The 26,312-nt window shown below is 37.5% G+C and overlaps 1 protein-coding gene across 1 annotated transcript in view; it reads left to right on the forward strand.

Moving 5' to 3' along the window:
- The window catches only part of VPS45 (vacuolar protein sorting 45 homolog), a 56,661-nt gene that overhangs the window by 3,898 nt on the left and 26,451 nt on the right, over positions 1 to 26,312 (forward strand). Inside the window, exons 3-13 of the mRNA XM_019625344.1 lie at positions 786 to 846; positions 5,435 to 5,514; positions 6,503 to 6,571; positions 6,695 to 6,832; positions 7,266 to 7,376; positions 9,764 to 9,898; positions 10,334 to 10,447; positions 10,870 to 11,037; positions 18,997 to 19,155; positions 19,362 to 19,469; positions 20,278 to 20,399. Of these exons, the coding sequence (XP_019480889.1) occupies positions 786 to 846; positions 5,435 to 5,514; positions 6,503 to 6,571; positions 6,695 to 6,832; positions 7,266 to 7,376; positions 9,764 to 9,898; positions 10,334 to 10,447; positions 10,870 to 11,037; positions 18,997 to 19,155; positions 19,362 to 19,469; positions 20,278 to 20,399 (1,265 nt within the window). The remainder of the gene's footprint in view (positions 1 to 785; positions 847 to 5,434; positions 5,515 to 6,502; positions 6,572 to 6,694; positions 6,833 to 7,265; positions 7,377 to 9,763; positions 9,899 to 10,333; positions 10,448 to 10,869; positions 11,038 to 18,996; positions 19,156 to 19,361; positions 19,470 to 20,277; positions 20,400 to 26,312) is intronic.

Here is a 26,312-nt window from a genome sequence, read left to right on the forward strand (position 1 = left end):
CTCATGTGGGATCCGAACTGGGGCCCTGCTGCTCAGAGCTGGCGTCCCAAGCCAACTCTTAACCAACGCACCACTCGGCTGGCCCTCAAAATGATATTTTATGTCATGCATCGTTTGGAGATCAAATTTATATTGAAATTTAGCCATGTGTTATAGTATCAAAAACTAGATAAAACCTGCATTATTATCTTATGCAATTGGAATTCTTATGTTTTGACCATAAAAACCAACTGTTTTTTACTCTAAATTTCATATTTTATTTTAAAATATTGTAATTATAGAAAAGGTCTTAGCCTGCTGTTTGCAAATACTTCACAAACATTGCAGTTGTGCAGTCTTCGGTGCCAATAAGTTAAAAGCCCAAGTGAATATAATTAACTGTATTTTCTCTTGAATGTTGGTTTTTAAAGAACTAGACACATTTTGATAGTCTAGGATTTTGATCAGATGAATACAATTTATAGGCAAGCAGATTTGAGACAAATCTGCAGAATTATTATCAATTTTATAATGTATTTCAGTGTCTGTATTCTTTATATTTTTAATCTTCATTTGGCTAAGGTAACACAGTTAGTTAATATTATATATGATTCCTGATCATTATATTTAATGTATCTCCTTTTCATCCCCAGCCGTCACCGCCCCGCAACATACCCACTTGTAATATAGACCTCAGCACAGTCGACTCTTAGAAAATACTTAAATAAATCAGTGGATGATATTTATTACTTTTTCACTTAAGTAATTCTCATATTTTGTTTGTTTGTTTGTTCTTTCTTTTCTAGGAGAATGTGGATTATCTGATTCAGGAGCTCCGAAGACCCAAATACAGTATATATTTTATTTGTAAGTATGCTATTTCACCTATTCAATCATGTAATTGTGTCCTAGTTAGTATGTTCTGTTGGGTACTTCATATCATCAATAAGTTCACTGAAACCATGATTATAAGAGTCTTTTTTTTAATGTCCTTTCAAAGCTTTAAAAGTCTTGTAGCTATCATTCTGTTTCAGAAAGCTAAATGTGATTTCCATTCATCATTCATCACTTAGGTAAAAAGTTTCTTTGTTTTACTTTGCCTTTCAAAATTCTTTCTAAGTCGAAAGTTGTAAGTAGCCAAATTTCACATTAAAAAAGTGTATACTTATTCCTATTTTACACTTCTATGAACTGAGCCATACAAGCTGATTTATTTATTTGGAGGGAGGATATACTTGAGTTTTTTGGAAAGGCAGAGATTTAATTTACATACCAGATGAAAACGTGCCACATCTCTTTGCTACTTTATGTAATACTTGAAAGTACAAGTCATCAGGTAGATATCTCTTATGTGCATAACTTTTTTGGGGGGTATGGGAGCGGAGACCTAGAAATAAACTAGGTTTGTGGTTACTGTACAATTTATATGGATTTTTTTTTTTTTTGGTGTAATACATCCTACTTTGGAAGTTACATCTGTTGTCCTCTAGATGTCATTATTGACCTTTATAGGTTAGTATAGTTTATGTGGTGCCATTTCTAAAACCAAGGACAACTTAACACTCGGTATGTAGGGCATTTGAGAAGTGTTAAAGCTTACTTGAAGGCTTTGGAGTTTTAGGGTTTAGACTACAGTCTACGACATACGTACTCTCTTCAGCGTAGACTGCAATTGAATAATGGTAGCAAAAATTAACATTTGTGATAAGACTTTGTATTTCATAAAGGACTTTTTTTTTTTTAAAGATTTTATTGGGAAATTGGGGAAGGAGAACAGACAAGTTGCTGTTGTTTTGTTCTTCAGTCTAGTTGTGGAGGACGTTGCTTCACTGGCCCAAGCTGGTACCATCATTGCACTCTTCTCAGGCGAGGCAGATCAGTCACCGGCCTCTGGACGGCCGCTCACAGCGGCTGCTGGCCACTCACGCTGGCTGCTGGCTACACACGGTAGCCCATGGCAACCCACTGCAGCAGGAGCTGTAGTTTACACTGCCGCCGACGACCCACGGCAGCCGACGACCCACGGCAGCCGACGACCCACGGCAGCCGACGACCCACGGCAGCCCAGCTCCAGTTCGAGCTGTTGTTTAGCATCTTAGCTGTAGAGGGCAGTGTTACTAGCCCTCATATGTGGGATCCGAACTGGGGTCCTCTGGCATCCCAAGCCAGTTCTTAACCAACGCGCCACTTGGCTGGCCCTATAAAGGACTTTCTTACTTATGTATTATTTCATTCAGCTCTTACAACAACCCCAAGAGGTAAACATTGGCAATTTTACTAGTTTCTGTCTTCCTAGTTGTTTTTCAGCTAATAGTCACAGGTTTTCTTTTTTAATTAAACTTTTTACTTTGAGATCACTGTAGATTCCCATACAGTTGTAAGAAATTAATAAAGAGATCCCATATATCCTTTACCCAGTTTTTCCAGATGTAGCATCTTAAATAACTACAGTATTCTGTCACATCCGGGATACTGACATTGATACAGTCAGGATACAAACTACTTCTAGCTCCATAAAGATCCCTCATCTTGTCCTTTTATAGCCACGTCCTTTCCCTCCAACCCCCTCATTAACCCCTGGCAACCACTGATCTGTTCTCTGTTTCTGTAATTTTGTCATTTCGAGAAGGTTATATAAAGGGAATCATGTCATATATAACCTTTGCAATTGGCCTTTTTACTCAGCAAAATTCGTTAGAGATTAATCCAAGTCATTGCATGTATCAGTAGAAGATTCCTTTTTATTACTGTGTAGTATCCTGTGGATGTACCGCAATTTGTTTTAACTCTTCACTTGTTGAAGAACATCTGAGTTGTTTCCAGTTTGGGCTACTATAGATAAAGCTGTTATAAACATTTGTGTACAGGTGTGTGTGCAGGCATAAGTCTTCATTTCTCTGTAATAAATAATGCCTAGGGGAGCAATTGCTGGGTTATGTGGTAGTTGCATGTTTAGTGTTCTAGGAAATTGCTAAATGTTTCCTAGAATGACTATACCATTTTACACTTCCACTAGCAAAGTACAGGTGATCCAGTTTCTTTGTATCCTCACAAGGATTTGGTGTTGTCCCTGTTTTTTATTTTAGCCATTCTGATAAATGTGTAGTCACCCCAGTAGTTTTTAGTCTGTATGTACGTGTGCGCATGCATGTGGGGGTTGGGGTTGGGGAGAGGAGAGTCCCTGCGCTGCTAAATTTAAATTTAAGTGGACATAAAACAGAATCACTCTTTTGCTGTGACTCTAGCTAAAACTTGAATAGGTTATGAGATAAAAGACTCCTTTTTCCTCTAAAGAGACTTCTTTAATGCAGTGGTTAAAATTAGTAATGAATAATAAATCTAATATTTACTGTTCTGGTTTTAAAGATTGTTTGATTTGAGCTGTAAATCTATGAAGTAGAAGAAAAAATATGTATATTAAAGTAGTTAGCACTAAAGCCTATGAGAAGTAGACTATTGAAATTTCTTGGGTGGAGCAATCAATTTCACAATCTTATTTAGTTATTTAGATTGAAATAAACTAAAATGAGTTTGTATATAGTAATTTTATTCATTATAAACTTTCAACACAATTTATATTAGCACTAACCGGGCCTGCTCATCTCATTTTTAAAATAATTTTATTTTTGTATATATATATTTTAAGATTTTATTGGGGAATTGGGGGAGGGGAATAGACAAGTTGCTGCCCTTTTGGTTCTTAAGCCTAGTTGTGGAGGACGTCGCTTCACTGGTCCATGTTGGTATTCATTGCAGTCTTCCTGGCTGAGGCACATCGGTCACCAGCCATTGGAGCTCAAGAAAGCTCACACCTGCTGCCGGCTGGCCCCACTGCAGCCTACACTGTCGCCGGCGACTCACGGCAGCCCAGCTCCAGGTTGAGCTGTTGTTCACCATCTTAGCTGTAGAGGGCAGTGTCACTGGCCCTCATGTGGGATCCGAACCGGGGCCCTGCTGCTCAGAGCTGGCATTCCAAGCCAACTGCTAACCAACGCGCCACTCGGCCGGCCCGATTTTTGTGTATTTTTATATCTACTGAATATCTTGTACAACAATAAAAAGGCTTACCCTTTTATTTAAAAAAACTTTTTATTATGGAAGTTTTAAAGTATGTATAAAAGTAGACAGAGTAGTAAAATAAATTCCAATGTACCCATCACCCAATTTCAACAATTACTGCTCCATGGTCAATCATGTTTTAGCTGTACTTCCATCTACTCCCCACCAACGTTATTTTGAAGGAAATCTAAGACATCATATGATTCTGATCCATACACATTTCAGTATGCATCTCTAAAAGATAAGGACTCATTTTTTAAAATAGTATTATTACATCCAAATAATCAAAAATCATTCCTATTTTTAAATATTCAGTCAGTGTTCAAATTTAAAATTCTCATGCCTTTTTTTTTTACTGTTTGTTTGAATCAAGATCATATAGTAAGCTCCATCCACACTGCTATCGGTTGGTATGTTGTTTAAGTTTCTTTATTCTTCTATAGGTTCTCTCTCTCCTGTGCAATTTATTTATTGAAGAAACTACATTGTTCTGTCAACAATTCCTACAGCCTGGATCTTGCTGATTGTATCCCCAGGGAGTAGTTTAACATGTTCTTTACAGTTTAAAATGTTCCTCTATCCTCTAGTTTCTGTAAATTGGTACTTGGCTATAGAGGCTTACTGTATTTCCCCATGGATAAGACGCACCTAATTTGGGGGCCCGAAATTTGAAAAAATGTATTACATATTGAACTCAAGTTTTATTCATCATAAAATTCATACAACTCCTCATCACTGTAAAAAAATCTACAAACACTGTATAAGGCGCACCCAGTTTTTAGACCCCATATTTTTCTAAAAAGGGTGTGTCTGATACATGGGAAAATACGGTAATTAGATTCAGATTTGATTTCTTTTTGGCAAGAATACCTCATAGGTAGTGTTGAGTTCTTCCTCTGATCATCTTTTATTGTGATATTAGCAGTAGTTGAGGCTCAATGCCTAGTCCATCTGTTGATTCATTAGGGGTTGAAAAAATGATGACGTTTTTGATTCTGTCATTATCATTCCTTCATATTTTGTAGCTGGGATATTTCTATAAAGGGAAATTTCCCCTCATGTACTATTTGGTTATCTGGTGGTACGGTTTGTATATAAAAGGATAAAAGCTTACTCAGTTCCCTTTATTTGTTATTTTCAAAATCAGATGTTGTTCCCTAGCATCCTCCAATGCCTACAATGGTGGTCCTTTTGTTTTTTAAGTATTATTATGAATTTATGGATTTAAACCTATTTGTGCTACTCACTACAATTTGAAGATGTTCCACTTTGACGTATACTACAATGTGTAGTAAACCTCACGTAGTCATTAGGCTTTAACGATCAGGCCCATTTACATCTATTGCAGCAGAGATGGTCTCCTTTCAGTCAACCACAACTCATATGTCTGTTTCAGATTTCAGTAATGTGATCAGCAAGAGTGATGTGAAGTCATTAGCTGAAGCTGATGAACAGGAAGTTGTGGCTGAGGTTCAGGTAAACATACTGGTCCCCTAACGCATCTTTTCTATTGGCCCTTTTCAAAGATTGAGTCTAAAAATAAGGAAGGCGCATCTCAAAAAAAGGGAAGCTGTTGATCAGACACAATAAATGGGCACCGCACCAGACTGTACTCACATTTAGAAAGTGTAGAAGAGGTATCAAATTTGATGGGAACAGAATTGAAGGTGTCAGTGGGAATGAGATTGGACTGGTACTGGATGCTACTTGATTGGTAGGAAGGGCTTCACAGGGTTGGGGACAGAGTCAGATTGGTCCTGTGATAGTTTTATGAGCCTAAGAATGCCTGGGAGAGAATAGAAGTAAAGGATATGAAGGAGGTTTGTTAAAGTTCTGGTTGTGGTTATCTTGCTTTGAGAATAATAAGATGTTTGTCATTAAGGTTAAAACTTGGAAACCTCTAAATATTTATTCTGCGTGCTATGTGCATATAATTCATTACATTAGAATATATCATGCTATCCTTTCCTCCTTAAACAGTTTAGTGTTCTCAGATACATTTATCACAATTCAGAGCAGCAAAGAAACAAGCATTGGATATTCAGAAGGATGTGCTAGGTGATAAATGAATAAAAAAGAATGACCTATTATTTTAAGTCATATTCTCCCTTATGAGAATGCACTGGAAAGCAAAGTTCTTTTTCATCTGAGAATAGCATCGTATATTCTATAGCAGTGTTTTATTTTTACGAATTGATAAGTGTACGTAGAGGTCTCCAGAAACATAGTACGTATACTTCTACAACTTCGTTTTTTGTTTTTTTAAAGATTTATTATTGATGCTGTTTTATAATTATTAACTCCCCCACATTGACTATTGTTACTCAATTGGTAACTGATCAATTTTTGTATCTCTTTTACATTTGCATTTCCTCAAATTTGCTATATCACATATGAAAATATTACTCCATGATACAGTTAGAGCTTATGGAATGACTGACTCATCTTGGTGCTTTGTTTGCAGGAATTTTATGGCGATTACATTGCTGTGAATCCACATTTGTTTTCCCTCAATATTTTGGGTTGCTGCCAGGTATGGAAGGAAAGGATTTTTTTTTTTTAAGTTTATTTGTCAGGTGGGAGTTAATTCAGCAAGTAATTGGATTTGTAAGAAAAAATTCAATATTTTCTCTGAATCTACGTTTTTAACAAAAAGGGTCGAAATTGGGATCCAGCCCAGCTATCCAGGACAACTCAAGGACTGACAGCTCTCCTTTTATCTCTGAAGAAATGTCCCATGATTCGTTATCAGCTTTCATCAGAGGCAGCAAAGAGGCTTGCGGAATGTGTTAAGGTATGGCATTCTCTACCCCTCGTTCCCAAACAGCAAGACCATTCATTTCCTTATATTTCAGACACTAAAGGAATATTTTATCTACAACCAAAGAAATTGTGTATTAGATTTACTGACAAAGTAGGTCTTTGTCATTCAAAACCAAAAGCAACAAATTGGAGCCAAAACGCTTAGCTTTATTCCAAGAAACATTTCCAAGTTACCTCACTTCTTTTGATCCAATTAATCCACTTGTGAAATAGTTTCAAATCCTAACCTCTTAAACAGAATGCTAGCTACTAAACTCTGTCAAGCTTTTGAATCCTTTTATACAAGATCTATGAAAGGCAAAGAACTCTTGTTAAATGTGGTTTTTAGACATTAATTTCCTATTTATATCATCTCTATCTGCAACTAATTGGTTGACCAAACCACCTTTCCCTCTCACCCACAGCAAGTGATAACTAAAGAATATGAACTGTTTGAGTTCCGTCGGACTGAGGTTCCTCCGTTGCTACTTATTTTGGACCGCTGCGATGACGCCATCACCCCACTGCTCAACCAGGTGCAGAGCCCTTTGTTAGCAAAAGGGAAGGACGATTTCAGTGGGAGTCATAAAACAGGAAACGTGGAAATCAACAGCATGGGACACTTATTTGCCTCCTTATGTTCAGCTGTTCTTGTTTTGCCTTGTATTTCCTGGTGTTTTGGTATCACTAGTCTTCCAGCCACAGTAATCTTTGACTCTTTCTTCCCCCTCATCCTTCCTGCCTCCGCTCCTACCCCTGATCCAGGAAAACCTCTACGTTCTGTAGATTCGACTTTCCCTGTGTGTGTCTGCTCTTTTCCATTCTCACTGCCATTACCTTGGTGTAGACTGTAATCTCTTGTGGGAATACTGAAATAGTCATCTACTTAATTCCCACTCTGCATTTCTTCCTACTCTAATATATTTCACAGAGACAATGTTCTTAAATTACTTTTCCGAATGCACAGTTCTGATCCTATTACTCCTGGCTTAAAAATCTTCACTGGTTCCCATTTTACACTGGGTTAAATACAAATTCCTGAACTTGGTATCCCACATGGGCCCAACCCTGTATAAAGCCTATAGCTCACTACTGAGCAGACATGCCATGTAGTTTTCTGCCATCATTTCATTCATGCTGTGACCTCTTTCTAAACTCTGCAGTGTTTGGAATACCTTCTCTTCCCAACTTCATCTATCAAAGTTCTCCTTTAAAACCACTTGAAATATCTGCTGGAGACCTTTCTTCTTTCAGTCTGTTCTTTTTTCCTGAGTTACTGTGGAACTTGGTGTCTCTCTCATGTCTCGTGCTGCACTTGCCCTGTGGCACCTTGGATTGTTTTCACACTTTCCTAGGTTATACGTCTTCCAAGGCAGACTGTGTCTTACCAGTGTTTGCTCTTCTGCAAGTACAAGCACAGTGCCTCGCACATAGTAGATACTTCATGAATAATGACTTTGAACTTGCAGGGAAAGGCATAGTCTGTATTTCAGTTTCTTCCCAGCTTATAATAATGTTAATGCTGGGGAAATATGGGGTTGTGGAATGCAGCTTCTCTGTGATACGATAGCCTTCTACTCCTAAAATTCCATGTAATATATGTTCGCTAAAGAAATTTTATAATATAAAAACTTAGAAAGAGAAACGATTGCTTATGATTCTGCCTCCCAAAGAAAAGCAACCATCCATTCAACAGATTTCACTGAGGCCCTGTGACGTGCCAGGTACAGTTTTAAGTCCTGGAGATAAACGGTCTCTGCCCTCAAAGAGCTCATGGTCCAATGGAGAGAGAAGTAAATAGAAAATTTAGTTATAGAGTAAGTGCTGATGGCAGAAGTGTGCACAGGATGCTGTTTACGGAAGCATAAACATTTTATTGTACTTATTTCAAATGCCCTAACGAAACTTGCTTTTTCGAGGATTCATTTGACAGATATTTTAGGAAATAAAACACCTTCTTTCATAACCTCAAATTATTTCTTAATGAATCTAAATTGCTTACGATGAAGTATACACATATAAATATTCCTTGCAGTTAGATTCTAGAGTTAGAGGATAATTTCCAGGAAAATACAGTAAAACCTTGGATTGCGAGTAACATGGTTTGCAAGTGTTCTGCAAGACAAGCAAACATTTTTAATACATTTTAACGTGGTAAATGAGTGATGTCTTGCAATACGAGTAGTTTGTTTCCAGAACGAATTTTGTTCACAAACCAAGGTATTACTGTACTTAGTCTTGTCTAATGGGCCTATGACTAAAAGTAACCCATTCTCCATAAATGGTGAGAAGGCAGAATTTGGGGATTCTCCTTTCCAGTTTTACCAAGTAAGTTCACATTGCATTTGTAAGGCTGGAAACCAATCCTTCTTCACAATTCCTAAGAAGCAAAAACATAACCTAAAATGAATTCAGAGGCAAGCTTCTGAATATGTGTGTTTTCATTAACTCACAAGGTTGTTTCTGATAATATTAGTGTTCCTGGGATAAATATAGCACCACTCAGATCTGCAAGAACACACTTCTGGTGCTGCAGAAAACCACAGAAGCCTACAGGAAATGGTACAGCTTGTAGCTGCAGTACCAATATAACCCTATCTGAGAAGCCAAAAATATACTCTTAATTCACAGGCAAAAATTGGAGCTAATGATAGATCTAATCTGTTTTCTTCCTATCAGGAATATTAATCTTGCTGCCCTTCTTCCAAAAGTGTGAAATCTAAAAGTATTTTGACTCTTGGATGTTTAACCAATCTTAATGCTTAGTCTAGCACAAGGTATTAATAAATACAGAATCTCCATGTAAAGAAGACAAGTGTCTAAGAATGTTATCAGTTTTTATTTGTTTTCTGAACATTGACTATTTCCATGTTTTGTCAGTTACCAATTATTATTATTTTTTTTGTCATATTTCTTTATTTAGTGGACATATCAGGCCATGGTCCATGAACTACTGGGCATAAACAACAATCGGATTGATCTTTCCAGAGTGCCGGGGATCAGTAAAGACTTAAAAGAGGTGGTCCTGTCTGCTGAAAATGATGAATTCTATGCTAACGTAGGTGGTTTTAAAGTTTTGCAATTGATTTTAGTTGTTTTTATGTAAGAAGGTCAATACTGACCTGTTAAAATGAGAGCAGGCATGGGGTTTCATGTGGAAGGATGCTAGAGGCATCGTGTAGAGAAACTGCATCCCAGGGGAAGGCAGGAGACTCGGAGTCTGACCCTTTAACAACACTTTTGTCATGGAAATCACATGCTTGGTTTTATACTTTTAAAATCAGAACCCCGTTTATTTGCTTCCTCCCTTCTGTAGCCCTCTGTGAGAATAGTAACGGTATTCATCACCAGTGTCCTGGTCGATGTCCAGATTTGGTAATTATAATGGAATTTGCTTGCCCTTCAATTCTAACGGCATTCAGGGTTCTTCTTTTAAATTGTCTGAAAGTCAGACTAGTTGACAGAACTGTGTTTCCAACTTCCTTTTTCACAGAATATGTACCTGAACTTTGCTGAGATTGGTAGCAACATAAAGAACCTCATGGAAGACTTTCAGAAGAAGAAACCAAAAGAACAGCAAAAACTTGAATCAATAGCAGACATGAAGGTAAATTGAACATGTACATGGATGCGTAACGTGCAAGACTTTGGAACTATTCGTGTCAGCAACATTTCTGGAATATTCTGGGTCTGATTTCTACATGAATTCATTTTGTTTCATTTGAGGTTATTTTCTGTAATAGTTCTCTTTAGGAATTAATATAGTGAAAACTTCATAATAAGCCATATACTTCTTTCCATTCTTCAGTCATATTTGGACTATTTAAAGACTCAGTCTACGGACATATATCAGTTCTTGTCTTCTTAAGGCATAACAAAGTGCCACGTGATCAAAAGCTGTAGATGCCTTAGTGTGGGCAGAAAGACAATCCCTGTTTGTTTGTTTGTTTGTTTGTTTTCCTTCTTCATACATGCCTATCCTTGGTCAAGAAATAATAGAACTCCCAATTGATGTTTTTCCCATGGCAGGCCTTTGTTGAGAATTACCCACAGTTCAAGAAGATGTCTGGGACTGTATCAAAGCACGTGACAGTGGTGGGAGAGCTGTCCCGGTTGGTCGGTGAGCGGAATCTGCTGGAGGTTTCGGAGGTTGAGCAAGAACTGGCCTGTCAAAATGACCATTCTAGTGCTCTCCAGGTATCTATTCAGTCCAATTTGATGAGCACCTACTATGTGTAAGGCACTGTGCCAGGCAGAGCAAGAGATACAAAGGCAAGTAACCCTTCTTCACCAACATGAAATTTATAGTCTAATAGGAGTAGGGACAAGAACACAAATTAATAGTATTTAAGATAGATACATGATAAGAGCCACAGGAAAAGAATAATGTGCGATCCGAAAGTGTCCAGGCCGTTTACTGGGTATTTATGAGGGCAGTCTAATGTACTCAAAAGAATACAAAACTGAAATCAGAAGGCCTGGATTTTAGTGTTTGGCTTACCACGTACTGGCCTTGTGACCTGGAGCTGTTGGCTTAATCTCTGAGCCAGATTCCTCATTTGTAAAACAGATATGATGCTACTTAGCTCACAGGATTGTTAGGAAGATTTTAGAAGATACAATTGTATTAAAATGCATTTTCAGAGTTTTTTACTATTGAACGCCTGCTTTTCATTCCAAATGTGTGAATACCTGCTTCATGTATGTAGTGCCGTGAGGTACAAAGACGAATAAGACGCCATCCTTTCTCTCAGAGAGCTCACACTACAGTAGGAGAGAAAGGAATTTAAACCAGGAATCCTAATACTATGCAGTACATGCTGCTCTAGAGGTATTTCCAAAGGGATATAGAAATACAGAGGAAGGACAACTGTCTTAAGGATGAGGCTTCTTAGAACATCTTAGAGAAGATGACATTAGATTTGTGTCTAGACAAATAAATAAGCAAGGTGAGTGCCCTGACTAGAGAAAAGAAGGGGAAATTCTCAGCAGAGAGAATGGAGGCATGGAAATATAAAAAAAAAATAAAAAATAAAAAAAACAACTTAGGGGAACAGAACAATTTCAATGTATGTAATGCCAAGGTACAAGATGAGAGGGGATGAGATAAGCCAAAAAGACATATGGGGGCCAGGTGAGGGCCTTGATAGGAGGTTGGCTTTAACCTTAAAATGATAGGAGCTACCAGAGAATTTTAGAAGAAAAGTGACATAATCAGACCCTGGCCTCAAGAAATGTACAGCCTAGTTGAAGAGACAAAACTAAAGCATAAGAAACAATTAGGCAGTGTTTCAAGGTAACATTTAATTAAGTCAAAGTTGTGATACTGACTATAGTAAGATTTGAGGTTATTAGGAATAGTTTCTTTTTTTTTTTTTTTTTTTTTTTAGCTGAGCCATCCTGCTACCTGTTGGCAGCTCAGCGGCTGCTCAGCTCGGGCTGAGGAATAGTTTCTTAGAGAAGGTGACATTAAGACAGACTATAAAGAATGAATAGAATCTGGAGGAGGATTTCAGTCAGGGATAACAGCAAAAACAAAGATGCAGAAGTATGCAGAAAATAATAAAGAGTTTGACCTCTGGAGAGCGGGTGTGGAAGAGAAATAGACGTAATTGAATTGGTAAGCAGGAACCAGTCTATGAAACAGCTTGTAAGAGGAATTTGTACTTAATGAGATAGGCAAAGAAGTCTTATGTAGAAAGTCGATATGATGAAAGCAGTATTTAGGAAATTTAATCTACTTACGATGCTTTGCAGGTAAAAACACTGAAGTCAGAGGGCTTTAGACTCATGGCAATAGTAGTAAAAATGTACAGTGAGGACAAATCTGAGAGACATTTCAGAGGGAGAAAAGAACTTAGCGACAGTTTGGATAGAAGGATAACAAGAGAGAACAAATCTGAGATAATTCCCAGGTTCCTGAGAAATGACAAAATGTGGTATCACTGACAGCAAATAACTTGGGAATAAATGTCCGTTAGGAGACAGCCATTTCTAAGCCACTTATTATAAGAAGCACATTTCCTAATTAATAAGAGCCCAATATTCTAAAACTTTCTGTCTTTCTTTCCCTGCTGCAGTTCTATTTTATAAAAATAAAGCCAGTGTGGTATAATGGAAACCACACGGCCATTGGAGCCAGACTGTCTGTCCTGGCTCATAGCCCGCCTCTACATACCAGTTTCTTTGGCAAAATTACTTACTTTGCCCAAGCCTCAGGGATAATGACTTCAAACTTAGACTGGCATGAGAATTCAATAAAAATATGTAAAATATATGGTACAACCAAAGACAAAAATCCACCCCCCTGTGGTGGCTCTAGTTATACCAAAATCTCTACTGGGATTTATAGTTGCAGTTGTTGGTTTTTGATTTTTTAAATAAATGTTTATCAAGATTTCCTCTGAAAACACCATCATTCTGAAAATCCTAAAGATGCTATTTGCTTTATATTTATGAAAAGTACTTTTGTTGTCACTTTTAATTTTATCCATATTCTTAAATCTTCATAAAAAACCTTTAGGCTGACTTTCTTAGTTTTTAATTATCTTAAATTCTGATTCTTAAATAGATAATGTAAGTACTTGGTGAAAGAAATATATAGTAAAAACTGAGTCTCTTACTAGTTTCACATTCATCCTTGCAGTTATTCTGTGTTATGTGCAAACCTGTCTGTGTCTCTCTCTTTTTAAATTCAAAAGATACCATACTAGACACATAGTTCTCATTTACTTTCTCACTTAACCATGTATCTCAGAAACTGTTTCAGATCAGAGCCTAAGGACTCATTCTTTTTAATCACTAAATAGTATTCCTTTGTAAAGGTGTATCACAATCTATTTAACTTGACCAATTTACTTTGAACTGTGGTGCTAAAGACAGTTTATAGTTGTTTCGTGGGCTTAATAGAAGTATTCCTATGAAAACTTTTTATTTTTCTCAATGAGTTTTCTTCTCTTATTAAATGAAAACAAAATTTTGTCCTATGACTAAATTTACATTTCCTTATGATTCTTTATCATTTTATTCTCTCTTTAAAACAATAGAACCAAACTTAACCACTAGCCAATTTTAATATCTTTATTTGTATCTCTCTACCATATGTAAAACAGTTAGAAAAAATTACTGTAATACCTTGCCTGAAATCTTATTTTTTCACTTTAAAAGAAAGACAGTACTTTTAAAATATGACTTATTTTTGATACACTTTATATTTTAAAAAGTTATCCTTTGAAGGTTTTCTTGCCCATGATATTAGGATTTTACATTGAGCAGTTGATTTGGACTCCCCCATCACAAAGGATTTCTTTGGCAACATAATTTAAATAGTCTATAAAGGGAACTTTTGTTTGACAATGAGCAGACGCCAGGGGCCTGACCCCTAGATGAGTTATAGCATTCCTAGGCTTGACCTTAGATCATGATAATACGTCATGGAGCAATGAATTGAGGTTTTTTGAGTAGAGATGGGGTCTGCTTTACTGAATAGTAACTGTAACATGATGAGGGAAAAAAAGTTCATTTATTGCCAAAAATTAACCCATAAATTGCTGCCACTTCTAACCAGTTATTCTACAGCCTAACAAAAATTTGATTTAGAAAGAATTTCACTAGAACCAAATTGCAGTGTATTACCACTGAAACATATCCATAGCCTCGGAAAAGATTCATTTGATTAGTAAGGAAGTTTTTTTTCCTACCATGAAGAGAAACATTTTCAAAAAGTATACAAGTTTCCCCCCATACACACCTGTGGTGTCGTATCACAACTTTTCATTTGGAAGTTCTCCTAATCTATTTTATATCCTTCTTTCCTGACCTGGGGTAAAAGATCTCAAATCATTCTATTAATAACACATAGTAGAGACTCAGGAAATATTCGTTAGAAAAATGAAGAGAAAGTTCTATTTGAAGCGGTATGGAGTAGTGGCTAAGAGCTTGGGCCTTTGATGGCTTGCTTGGGTTTGAAAATGATTCTTAGCCACTTAAGTCTTATTCTTTTTGTCTGTTATAACATTCAACAAGCGTTAACTGTCACCAATACCAGTATTTTTATTTGATGGTACATTCTATTTTCGTTATGGCATCTAGGACGTGTTTTTTTAGTCCACTCATGACCTTGGATCTCTTTCCTTGATTTCAGAAGTGTTTGTTTGTTGTTTTGGTTTTTTCCTTTCTCATTAAAATCATAAGAAAATTGTTTGGGACACCTACAGCTGATAATTTTACTTTCATCAATTAAGAGTAAAAATGACCCTTTTCTCTCTAAACCAATGTTTAGCCACTGTTTCAGAAACAGTGTTGACCAGCAGACTATCTACAGCAAAACTAAATTTCATGTTAACCAGTCATTAAGAAAAACAATACTGCCTCAGATGTATTTACCAGTCTGTGGAATTGGGGTCTGCCTACTGTCTGTCATTTTTCCTAGGTAAGCTTTTTATAGTCCTACAACACTATTCTCTCAAACAGTTAGATTAGACTCATTTTTGAAATCATATCAGTATGTTGAGGCTTCTGCCAATTGCATCTTGCTGCTCGAATCTTTTGGCTTAGAATGCTATTCATTGACTGTTTTACCACATTAATGTGATAGTAGATAACGAAGTGGAGATCCTGTTCGTTAGGTTAAAATAAAGCAAAAAATGGAGACTAACTTTAGTTGCTGACTTCATCTGTAATTTGTACATTGGTTTAAAATGCAGGTGGTCATTATAAAAGTGTTTTCTTGTCGTGCTGCTTCTTCATCGTTTTGGGAAAAGAAAACAGAAAAGTACTCATCCTAAAACTATAGAAGAATTTCTAAATATTAGAGAAGAATTGTTTTTTTTGGATTGATGTCTTTTGAGTGACTGTTAGCTCCTTTTTGAAACTTGACCTTCAAAGACAAGTGTTTTTGCTTTTCTTTTCCTATTCCTTGACTTGGCCTACATGAATGTTAGAATTCAGTGGAACAGTTTTGAATCCTATCTCCTTCAGCAGACAATAATTTTCTGTTTTGTCCTGTCCTCAGCCATTGTTAGTATGTGACAGTATGCTTTTCTCTCTTGATAGTCTCAAGGCTTATGGAATTTTAACTAGAAAAGAGAAACCAAAAAGTTTATTATATAATTCAGTCATATTTCCAACAGATAAATGCCACCATGTAGCACATATCTGCTACCTAATTAGAGATCTCTTGGATACTTTGCCTCCTCTTCTCTGGTTAGTACCCTGGAATCTCAATATAATGCATGCCACTGTGAGTCAAGTTGATGAGTCAGGCAGCCATGGGGGAAATAGTTTAAAAGGAAGTCAAAGAGTAATGGATCCAGGCAGACAAAAAGGCCTTGCTTCTTTAAGGACTTACATAGCTGAAAGATAAGAAAGAACTCAGCTTGTACCTACAAGTTTCTTTTCATTATAAAATATGTAAGTCTAGCCGGAACACTGACCTAAGCCATGGGTCAGGTCCTAAGGGCTCAGAAGTAGGCAAAGTCGTTTACTCAAAGTAATCTTGGATCATCTCTGGACCAAGTCCTCGAGGGAGACCTAAGAATCAAGTCAGGGACTCTAAATACCAGTATCAAGTCTCAAGGAATAGCGGTGGATTCTTTAATGGGAAACAGCCAAGTCAAGATACAAGTGAATGTAGGTAGAAAGCAGAAAGGGTAAAAGCTAATTGCTGCACATAGTCTTTGACTTATCCCCATACCAGTTTTGTGGGTTTATGGTCACTTGAGTATCTCAGATTTGCGTAAAAGTACAAAGACAGGTCAGCTAGAAATTGAATGATTTGAAGGTATAAAGAATGACTGCAAGGGCAGGCAATGAAACATTGTACCTATAAGAAAAGTGACAACAGAGATCCCAAATAGATATTTTCGACTTAGGCCAAATTAATTGAGATGCATTTGAAATTGTGTGTTTTCACTTAATGATCATTTATACCCTGAAATTTCTTCATATTATAGTAGACACTAGTGGAACATTTGAACAGATAGTCTAAATAGATGGTATTCAGTGACTGCTCTGTAGAAAAGCTACCACAAAATGAAAAAAGTAAGGAGATTGATTCTTAGGACCACAGGGCTTAAATCTATAGGAGAGAAATGTCTTCCTTTTTGATCCGTTACAAATGATGGCAGTGAAATGTTCACCCAGAAGAGCAAACTGGGAGGTTCCCCATTTCATCACAGTCCCTCTTTGGTGTGAGCAGAAGAGTTCTTAGACATTAGACCTGGCTGTTGTGAAGTACTAAGAAGATAAAGGATGTGAAAGTATCTTGTAAGTTGTAAAGTACCATACAGATGTTAGTTCCGTCCTCAGAATCCAGGACCCTCCCAAGGCTTTTATTCCAACCCATTTCGTTCTCTGATTTCCACATTTCTGTTAACAGCATCGCCTCTTTGAGTCTCTCAAACTAATTCCTTTCTTTAGAGCATTTTGCAAACGTCACCCCCTTCATGAAGACTTTCTTGGTTCCTCAGCAACCAGAGGTACTTCTCTTCACTTTGTGTCGTTTCCCCCCACTACACTGATTTTCAGTTTTGGGGTTTTGATTTGTATTTCTCCATACATATGTTTCTGTTATAATACCATATATGTGTTCCCGGAAAACCTCACATTCTGCAAAATCATGCACTAAAAAATAAACAAGGGCTATGGGAAAATAGGGTTATAAACAGATTGCTTAAAATCTATATAACTAAAAAAAAAAATTATGCAACTTTGTAAGCAGAGCCCACTAAAAATAATAACCCTAATAAAAATCCTAGCAGAGTTATAGCTCCACAGGCATTTGCACCCAGAAACATACTCAGTCCATCCTTTGGGGCCTTATTCTTGGGGCTCATGTTTTATTCTTCAAGACATAAGGTCTCAAAAACATCTGCTTCTCATAGAGACTAGTTTCATCAAAACTGAAAATACAATATGGGGATCTCAGTCAGTTTTGGGTTGTTTTGTTTTGCTTTTTAACACAGAGAAGTATCTTTGCATCCTTTTTCATTTACACCTGCCTTTTCTCCAGATAGCGTAATATAGTGGAAAGTACAGCAGTCCTTAAAGCTACAAAACCAGCTACTTCCTGCAGAAAACACTTCAGTAGGATTTTCCTCTCTTTTTTCTTAACATTGGTAGAACTTCTTCTTTAAAGAGGAAGCTTGTCCCCAGTCTCTTCTAAATACTAACATGCTGGAAAAATTACATATAAATCAGTATACCTTCTGTATGAAACTGACCCTCATTCCCATAATTACCAACCTCATAGACCTCAAGTGCGTTAAAGAAACATGCTTTGTAGCAGAATGTACTTGTTTCACCCCCTGGACCCCATTGTCTGCGAACTCACTGAGGACAGAAACTGTCTCTGATTCATCTCTGCCCTCTCCAGTGATGGCATCGTGCCTTATGCCTAGAGGGGGCTCAAATAGCATTTGCTGGCTTGAATTAACTTGTGCTGCAGACTAAATATAAATCTATACTATATGGAAGTCCCTTAATGTGAGGGTTGACAAAACCTAAACATGATTTCATCTAGCTTCCTCTGCTGTCAGTACCTGCCCTCTTAAGATCATAAGTACTATTCAATTGAGAGATTACATGCTGTTTACATACTCACATCCCTGTAAACAGCATTGAGACATATTGTTACATCTGATGCTTCTTGGAGATAAAGCCAGGCCTCCTTTGTAAAATTCTACCAACTTGTCTCCATTTCACTGGTCAGTCACTAATGCTAAGAGAAAGCAGTCGAGTTTTGCGAGTCAACTGGTCAGCTCTGCTGTGTGCTGTACTGATGGAAGCGGTCGAAATCGTATATGTTCTTGTCTCAGCAAGGAAATTGCAACCTTGCCTACATGCGACCCTGGCCCAGCTCCTCAAAGGAAAGAAAAGAACTATCCGTAGTTAAATTCATTTTTGTCCTAAAGCAATTACAATGGGAATTGATTTCCTTATTTAATTCTTATCTTGGGCAAGAGGCATCTACGTTTCTGTAGTTCAGACAGTTGCTGAAACTATGACCTGCCAGTGAAACTATGTCCACTGCCAGAGCAGTGAACTTAGTCATGACCTCAGATGTATCCCTGCCGTTCAATACCTATTAGACCTGAGATGTTGTACATCACTCAAGTGAAGGGGAGATAAATATCAGTTCTCTCTCTCTGTCTTCAGAATGTAAAGAGGCTCCTGCAGAACCCCAAAGTGACAGAGTTTGACGCCGCTCGCCTGGTGATGCTTTATGCTCTCCACTACGAGCGCCACAGCAGCAACAGCCTCCCCGGACTGATGATGGATCTCAGGAATAAGGGAGTTTCTGAGAAACACCGGAAGGTAACCAGACCGACACCTTAATCCCACCCAACAGGAACCGACGTTATCCTTATTGTCTTACTCTGCCGATGATGTCATGCTGTCTGTAGTCACAGAAATGTGTAATTCTGTCCTCTCGTGTCTTCGTTTCCTTAATCAAGTTATTTTCTAATGAAATGAGTTTCCTGATCTCCAGGCAATCAGAGGTTGTTTCTCTTTTTTTATAGCTTGTGTCTGCAGTTGTTGAATATGGTGGCAAGCGGGTCAGAGGAAGTGACCTCTTTAGCCCCAAGGATGCTGTGGCCATCACCAAACAGTTCCTCAAAGGACTGAAGGTACGACATCTCTCTGCTGTCCTCAGTGGCAACACTGAAGCCCCTGAGGCTGAGAGTGAATGGATATGACCTTCAAAGTAACTTTCAGATTGCTGCTGATTTCATACTGTGTCAATTAAATGAAATTAAAGCAGACATCCTCCTGAAAGCTTTTTCTTTAAGTGCTCTTTATATTGGAGCAGTATCTGAATTGGTCCAAATAGCTGTGCAGGGAATAACGAGATATTTCCAGGAAATACCCAAGAGTGAAAAGATAGTTCTGTTAGTCATTTTTATTTTACTCCATTTGTTTATTGTTTAAGATTTGTTAGGCAGTTTTTCTTTGAAGGAAAATAAAGATGAAGCAAACCATTGTACATCTTTTAAAAATACTGACCTATTTTCTTAAAATGGTGAAAACTTAGCTTTAATCTGCTAGCCTTTCTTACGTTCCTGAAATTTGTTCATTTTCCTGAGTGTCTAGTCTCCTTTTCTACATAATCCTTTCCTTTGATTTATTCTGCCTATCCTATAACATTTTCACAAAAGGAGAGTCAGTGAAGATGATAAAGGATTTAAGCAATTTCACTTTAAAAATTCCTTTATATAGCTAGCCTTAAATTACAGTCTTACCATGAGATTGGGACATTTCTAATTGATGAAAATCATTTTTTAGATTATTTAACCATAAAATTCTCCTAAAATTCCTATTTGAATCTATCCCATGAAATCTCTATTGAGTGCATGTCCTTTTCTGATAAGAATATCATAAACCGTTATATTGCAAGTTTCTCAAAAATGTCATAAGAACCATTTTCCCCTGTCTTAGGGAATAGAAAATGTCTATACTCAGCATCAGCCTTTCCTCCATGAGACCCTGGACCATCTCATCAAAGGAAAGCTTAAGGAAAGCCTGTACCCTTATCTAGGCCCCAGCACCCTCAGAGACAGGTAAGATATAAAGATATTAATAAAAACCAGAAACACGAAGAAAATAGGAAATTTCGAGTAATGAAAGGGACCGCAACTACAAATCTATCGTCCTCCTCCCCCTGTTGTTTCAGCTCTAAGAGTCTTTTGGTTTCATGTGTGTCAAGGTTAGCTATAAATTCACCTGCTAAACCTGAAACATTACTCCTTCTGGGTTAAAGAAACAGGTGTTGTGGAGCATCCCACATACTTAGGTTCTGTCCTTTACTATCAGACCAGGTTGCTTTTGCCATTTAAGGTTCCATGGCATCTAGCATTTGGAGCTTCAAACATTAAAGCCAAAAATAGATGTGCTGCTTGATTGCCAGGCGGAGCAGGTTGTTACTATTTTTGGTAAGGACTGGACTTTGCCAAATGTGGCCAGCATACAGCCCGAGACCTAATTAACAAAGTCCATGTGTTACACAGAAGAAAAGGATGGCTTTCTTTTTGGGTGTTAGCTGAAGGAAGAAATTAATTGTCACTTTAAGCCAGTGGTTTGTTAGTTTTAATAAAAACAAAACTTGTCCAGAACAACTTACTTAGGCCACCCTAAAATTTTAAATGTACACAAATTCTACCTAATTGTAAATGATATTTATTGGCACCACATGTTATAAAGAGCCTAATATATGTAGCTGAATCCTATTGGATCAGTTGATGTGAGAATTGTTACAGTTGGTATAATTTTTCCATAATTTCAGCTAATCATAATCTAAGAACCTTGGAAGAATACTGTTTTATAAATAAAAATAATTTCTGAAAGGAGAATAATGTTTTGAGGTGCAGAGATGACTCTTTTATGTGATAAAGTATATTTTTTCATTTTGTTCCTATTTAAAAAAAAAAAGCTCAGGAAAAAACCTTTTAATAAATTCGAGGTCGAGAGGCAGAACATCGGGGGTTAAATTCAGAGAGTTCACTCATTCAGACAAGATGTTTAAGGACCTTGGCATCAAGGTTCAGAGATGTCAGCTCAGTGGGCAGCTATTCACCTACCTTAGAGGCTTTATGAAAAACAACATCACGCTATTAACATAGCCTTCTAATTGCTATAATAAAAGTAAAGGTATTAAGTTTTTTATGAATTTCATATAAGAATTACTGAATAAGAAATTAGCTATTTATTGCTAAAGGAACACCAGAGATCACTGGAAGAGTACATTGTGTATGACTAGTTCATGACAGCAAACTTTTCTAATTTGGGTGATTCATTTCTCCAAACAAAGCTCAAAATTATGCATTTCCAACAAAATGCACTATTATCAGTTGTCAGTATCTACTAGCATTTGTCACTGTTACCTCAATACATATATAGTTAATAATTCAATTGCTTCATCCTTTTATATAACATTTATTTATTGAGTACCTTCCGTATGTCAAGAGGTATTGTAGATGCTGGTGAAATACAAGTGACAGGAAAGACAGGTAGGTACCTGTCCTCAAGGAACATAAACTTACATGAAAGAGACAGTAAACTATTGGGTTGTCGGACAAGTCACGACATATTTTTTCTGTTTTTTGTTGCAAAAACGCATCATGACTTTTCCGACAACCCAATAGTAAGCAAATAAAGGGTATAATTTGAATGAGATAAGTGCTATTGAGGAAATAAATAGGGTAATAAGCTACAAAGTAACTTTGTAGAGGTGGGGAGGGCTGCTTTAGATGGAGAGAACCTCTCTGAGCAAGTGACATTTAAGATGAGTTTTGAATTACAAGAAAGAGCCAGTCACATAACGGTGAGGAGAAAAAGCATCCCAAGCAGAGGGAGACCAGAGCAAAGATCCGGAAGAAAGAGAGAATTTGGCAAGTTGATGGAACAGAAAGAAACCCAGTGTGGTTGGAGCACAGTGAGTAAGGAGGAAATAAGAAGTTGAAAAGAAAGCGGGGGCTGGATCACATAGGGTCCTGTAGGCTTATTTTTTTTTTTAAATGTCCTAGGAAGCCATTGAAGAGCTTTAAGAATGTAAGTGACATGAACTGAATTATGTATTAAAAGATTACCTTGTGGGGAGAATGGATTATTGAAGGCAAAAAATAGAAGCAGGGAGACTGCTTAGGAGGAAGCTACAATAGTCCAGGTAATAAATGCAAGTGGTTTGGATAAGGAGGCTGGGAGAGAATGTAGACTTAGGTAATGGAGTAGGCTGATGAGACAAGGGTAAGAGAGAAGTCAGGAATAACTCTCAGGCTTTGGGGGGAAATCAAGAGGTCTGTTGTTAAATTGCGGATGTCTATTAGATAACCAAGTGGAAATGTTAGATACAAAACTGGGAGTCTACAAGATTTTGATGCTATTTCAAGCCACGGGACTAAATAAGGTCAGTTAGGAAGCGAGCGTAGAATGAGAAGAGAAGAGGGCCCAGAACCAAGCACTGAGTAGAGGATGTGGAGGCAGAGAAGCAGGCAGAAAGGTGGGAGGAAGACCAGGAGAGCATGAGTCAAGTGGTAACCAGAGTCCAGTCTTCTGAGAGGTAAAGATCCCATCAGATCTGGCAACATGAAGGTCTTTGGTGACCTTATTCCCCAGTTTCGGTGAGGTTGGAAACCAAATTAGTGAGGGTTATGGGATATAAGATAAAATTGGGATCACTGATGTATAGAACACTTTTAAGAAGTTTTGAATGAAGGGGTTAGAGAAATGGGACGGTAGCTAGGAGAGATTGTGAGCTCCTGGGAAAAAGAGATTCTAGAGCATACATGTAATCTGATGAGAATTCTAAAGAAGGAGATACAGATAATGCAGAAGAGAAAGAGGAAGCGCTGCAGAAGTGACGTCTTCAGAGGACCCGGAGCACCTGCTGAGGAGCCTTTGATAGGAGCCTTTGCACTCTTTCATTTTAAGTTCTGCTAGTGAGAACATGGGGGCCATCTTGTCTGAGTACTTCTATTTTCTCAGTAAAACATGATATCAAGTTATGAGCTAAGGTTTCTCTAAAAGGAGAAAACATCGTGAAACTATCTCCTTGTGGGCTAGAAATCAAATTTACTAGGGAAATGTAAGTACCAGTAGAATTGGCAAGACTGAGTGCCCACTAGAATTTTGTGGTCGTTAATTTAAAACACAATCCCTGAAGGGCCGGCTGAGTGGCTCAGTTGGTTAAGAGCTCGCTCAAGAGTTTGAGCTCTGAGCAACAGCGGTTCGAGTCAGCCCGAGCTGAGCAGCCGCTGAGCTGCCAACAGGTGGCTGGATGGCTCAGCTAAAAAATAAATAAATAAATAAATAAAATAAAACACAATCTCTGAGCCTAGTTGTGTGGTTTTCTCCAGCAACCTTTAGCTGCACCAGATTCAATGAGGAGAAGGCTGATAGCTGGACTCAACCAGGATTTGGGGGAATGAAAACAGGAGGAGAGTACTGGATAGTGAAAAAGGTATTGCTGAGTGGACTGGAGGTCTTGATGAGGTCAAAGAATTATTACAGTAGCGATGTTAGTGTAAGTGAATTAGTTCAAGAGGTGGTTATTGTAGATAGAGATCTTGAATTCAAGATTTCATAGTGCAGATACGTGTGATGAAAAAGTCTATGTTGTCATCATGGACGTTGGTGGTTGTGAGGGACGGAAGAATAGATCCAGGTGGGTGATGGGACCAGGGTGTGAGGTGCGTAATCCACATTAACTGTAAAGCCACTGAAAATCTGGAAAGGATCAGGGATGAAAAGGAGAACAGTGAGCCAGAGCTGAAGTCTTCAGGGAATAAGGGAGTGACTGGGAAAGGAGGTCAGGAGGAAACAGTGCAACTGCACCATGAGCTTCTAAGACAGTGGAAATTTTGAAGAAGGCAGAGAAATGGTCAGGAAGCTACAGTGGGGGCCACACCTCCTGGCCCTGCTTAACAGAAGGAAGACTGCAGAGGACTTGAAAAGACCTACGAAATAATTCTACTTCTGAAAGTCTGCCGTATAGATATACTTACACAAGTACAGAGAGACACATAAACAAGGATATTTACCGAAACGTTATTTGTAATAGTGAAAAAAATAGGAACAAGCGAAACATCCATCAATAGGGGACTGGTAACGTAAATTTCAGTACAATATTAAGCATTCTTCTTAAAAAGTGGCATAATTCTTCATGGGATGATAGCAAAAATTTCTAAGATATATTGGATGGAAAAGTAAGATGCTATATACTGTCTCTTGTGTTAAAAAACTATATAAGCATAAATGTGATTCTATACATATGTGCATATAAATAAGTCTCTGCTTGACTATATATACATAATATGTATATAATCTATATATGCATGCAGATATATGTTTATACAGTAAATAGTTCTGAAAGAGTAAACAAGAAATTGTTAATAGTGGTTCCCTCTGGCTATTAAGACAGTCCTTCCCGTTAAGTATTGTATTATGTATTGTAATCGTGAATAAGAACTATGTTTTGTTAATATTTGGGTTTTTCACAGTATTTAACATGATGCTTTACAAATAGTTGTTCAACAGATATTTGTCAAATTTCTTACGTGGGCATCTATACCAGTTGATATGACAAGATTTACAGTTGGAAATTTAAACTGGAGAATAAACTTGGTTGATGTTACCAGAACATTTCGGTTTTCGCAGTTTGCAGTAACCCTGTGCGGTGTGTCACTCTACACCCATGTGGCCCCTCAGCTGTTGCCACTGTCTTAGCCCCAGTCCTCACGGGGAAGAGTCACTGATTTCAGTCATCTTTACGACCATTCACGTCTCATCATGATAGAATTTCTTGGTTTTGTTATTACTGTAATATTAGAAAGTGTCAAAGGCGATGTGGCAAGAGCACAATTTTGCAAAACCAGGAACCCTTGTAGAAATGTTTTCTCCCTTTGCTATTACATTAGTGGCTAGGTTAGCTGTTTGGCCGCCTAGCTCTATCCACAAATTGGGTTTGAGCTTTCCCCTACAGATGGGAATCCCACACCCTCATACTCTATTTTTCAGGCTTTTTTTCCCTCACTCCAGAATTGCTGCTTGTCCCTGATAAAAACAAGCAACTTTAACATTTGGTGAGAAAATGGAGCTATCTTGTCCTGCATTCCAGAATCAGTTAATTCAAGGAGGAAGTGCTTTGTCATGTTTATGCACGTTTAGTGGAACCTTGTTGCAGCAGCTTATTTTTGTTTCTGTAAAAGCAGCAGTCCTTTTTCATTGGTTCTTTTCCCTACAGTAAATGCTTATAAGGTTTTTGCCATCTGTAAGTAGATTACAAATTTTGAATTTTAGCCGTAAGTGTAACGGTCCACAAAGTAGATAAAATATTTCCTTTTAAAAGTTTAAGTTCTTCTGCTCAACTTATCTATGTATGGAAGTAATGATTTCCAGAAATACTATATGTGAAATTTTTTTTTCTAAGAAAATAAGATGTAAATTGGCTGGGTTCTCAAGGTGTCCTTCTATCTCTATATACAGCATGAACTGCTGTTTTCTAATGTTGGCTGTCTGCATTAATTAATGCTTTGTGTTGCTATGGTGAATTACAGAGCTAGGAAGATATGTACAAAGAATTGAACTTGCGTGTTCTACTTAGCTTCAACCATCATCAAAATGTTTTGCTGTATATTTTATCATTGACCTCATCAAAACATCTACTTTTAAAATTCACCAGGGGTAGAATTAAAAGGAAAAAAAGTCAGGGATTTAAAAAGAATTCCTTTTGTCATTGATGTTGTTCCTTAAGCCAGCTTGAATTAGTAGTAGGAGGCTCAGGCAAACATTTATGAATGTTTCCATCACCAAATGTGACAGTCATCTTTGTTAGGTACACAGGTGGGTCAAACTCTGAGAGCCTGTCCCTGTATCTAGGGTTTGTCCTTACAGTAATATAACCTACTCCCACAGTTACCACCCATGACATTTTCTTCCCTCTCCAAAAATACAAAAATACTCTGATACTCTGAAATGAT

The sequence above is a fragment of the Hipposideros armiger genome, unplaced genomic scaffold, assembly GCF_001890085.2.
Source record: "Hipposideros armiger isolate ML-2016 unplaced genomic scaffold, ASM189008v1 scaffold_621, whole genome shotgun sequence".
Lineage (NCBI taxonomy): Eukaryota > Metazoa > Chordata > Mammalia > Chiroptera > Hipposideridae > Hipposideros > Hipposideros armiger.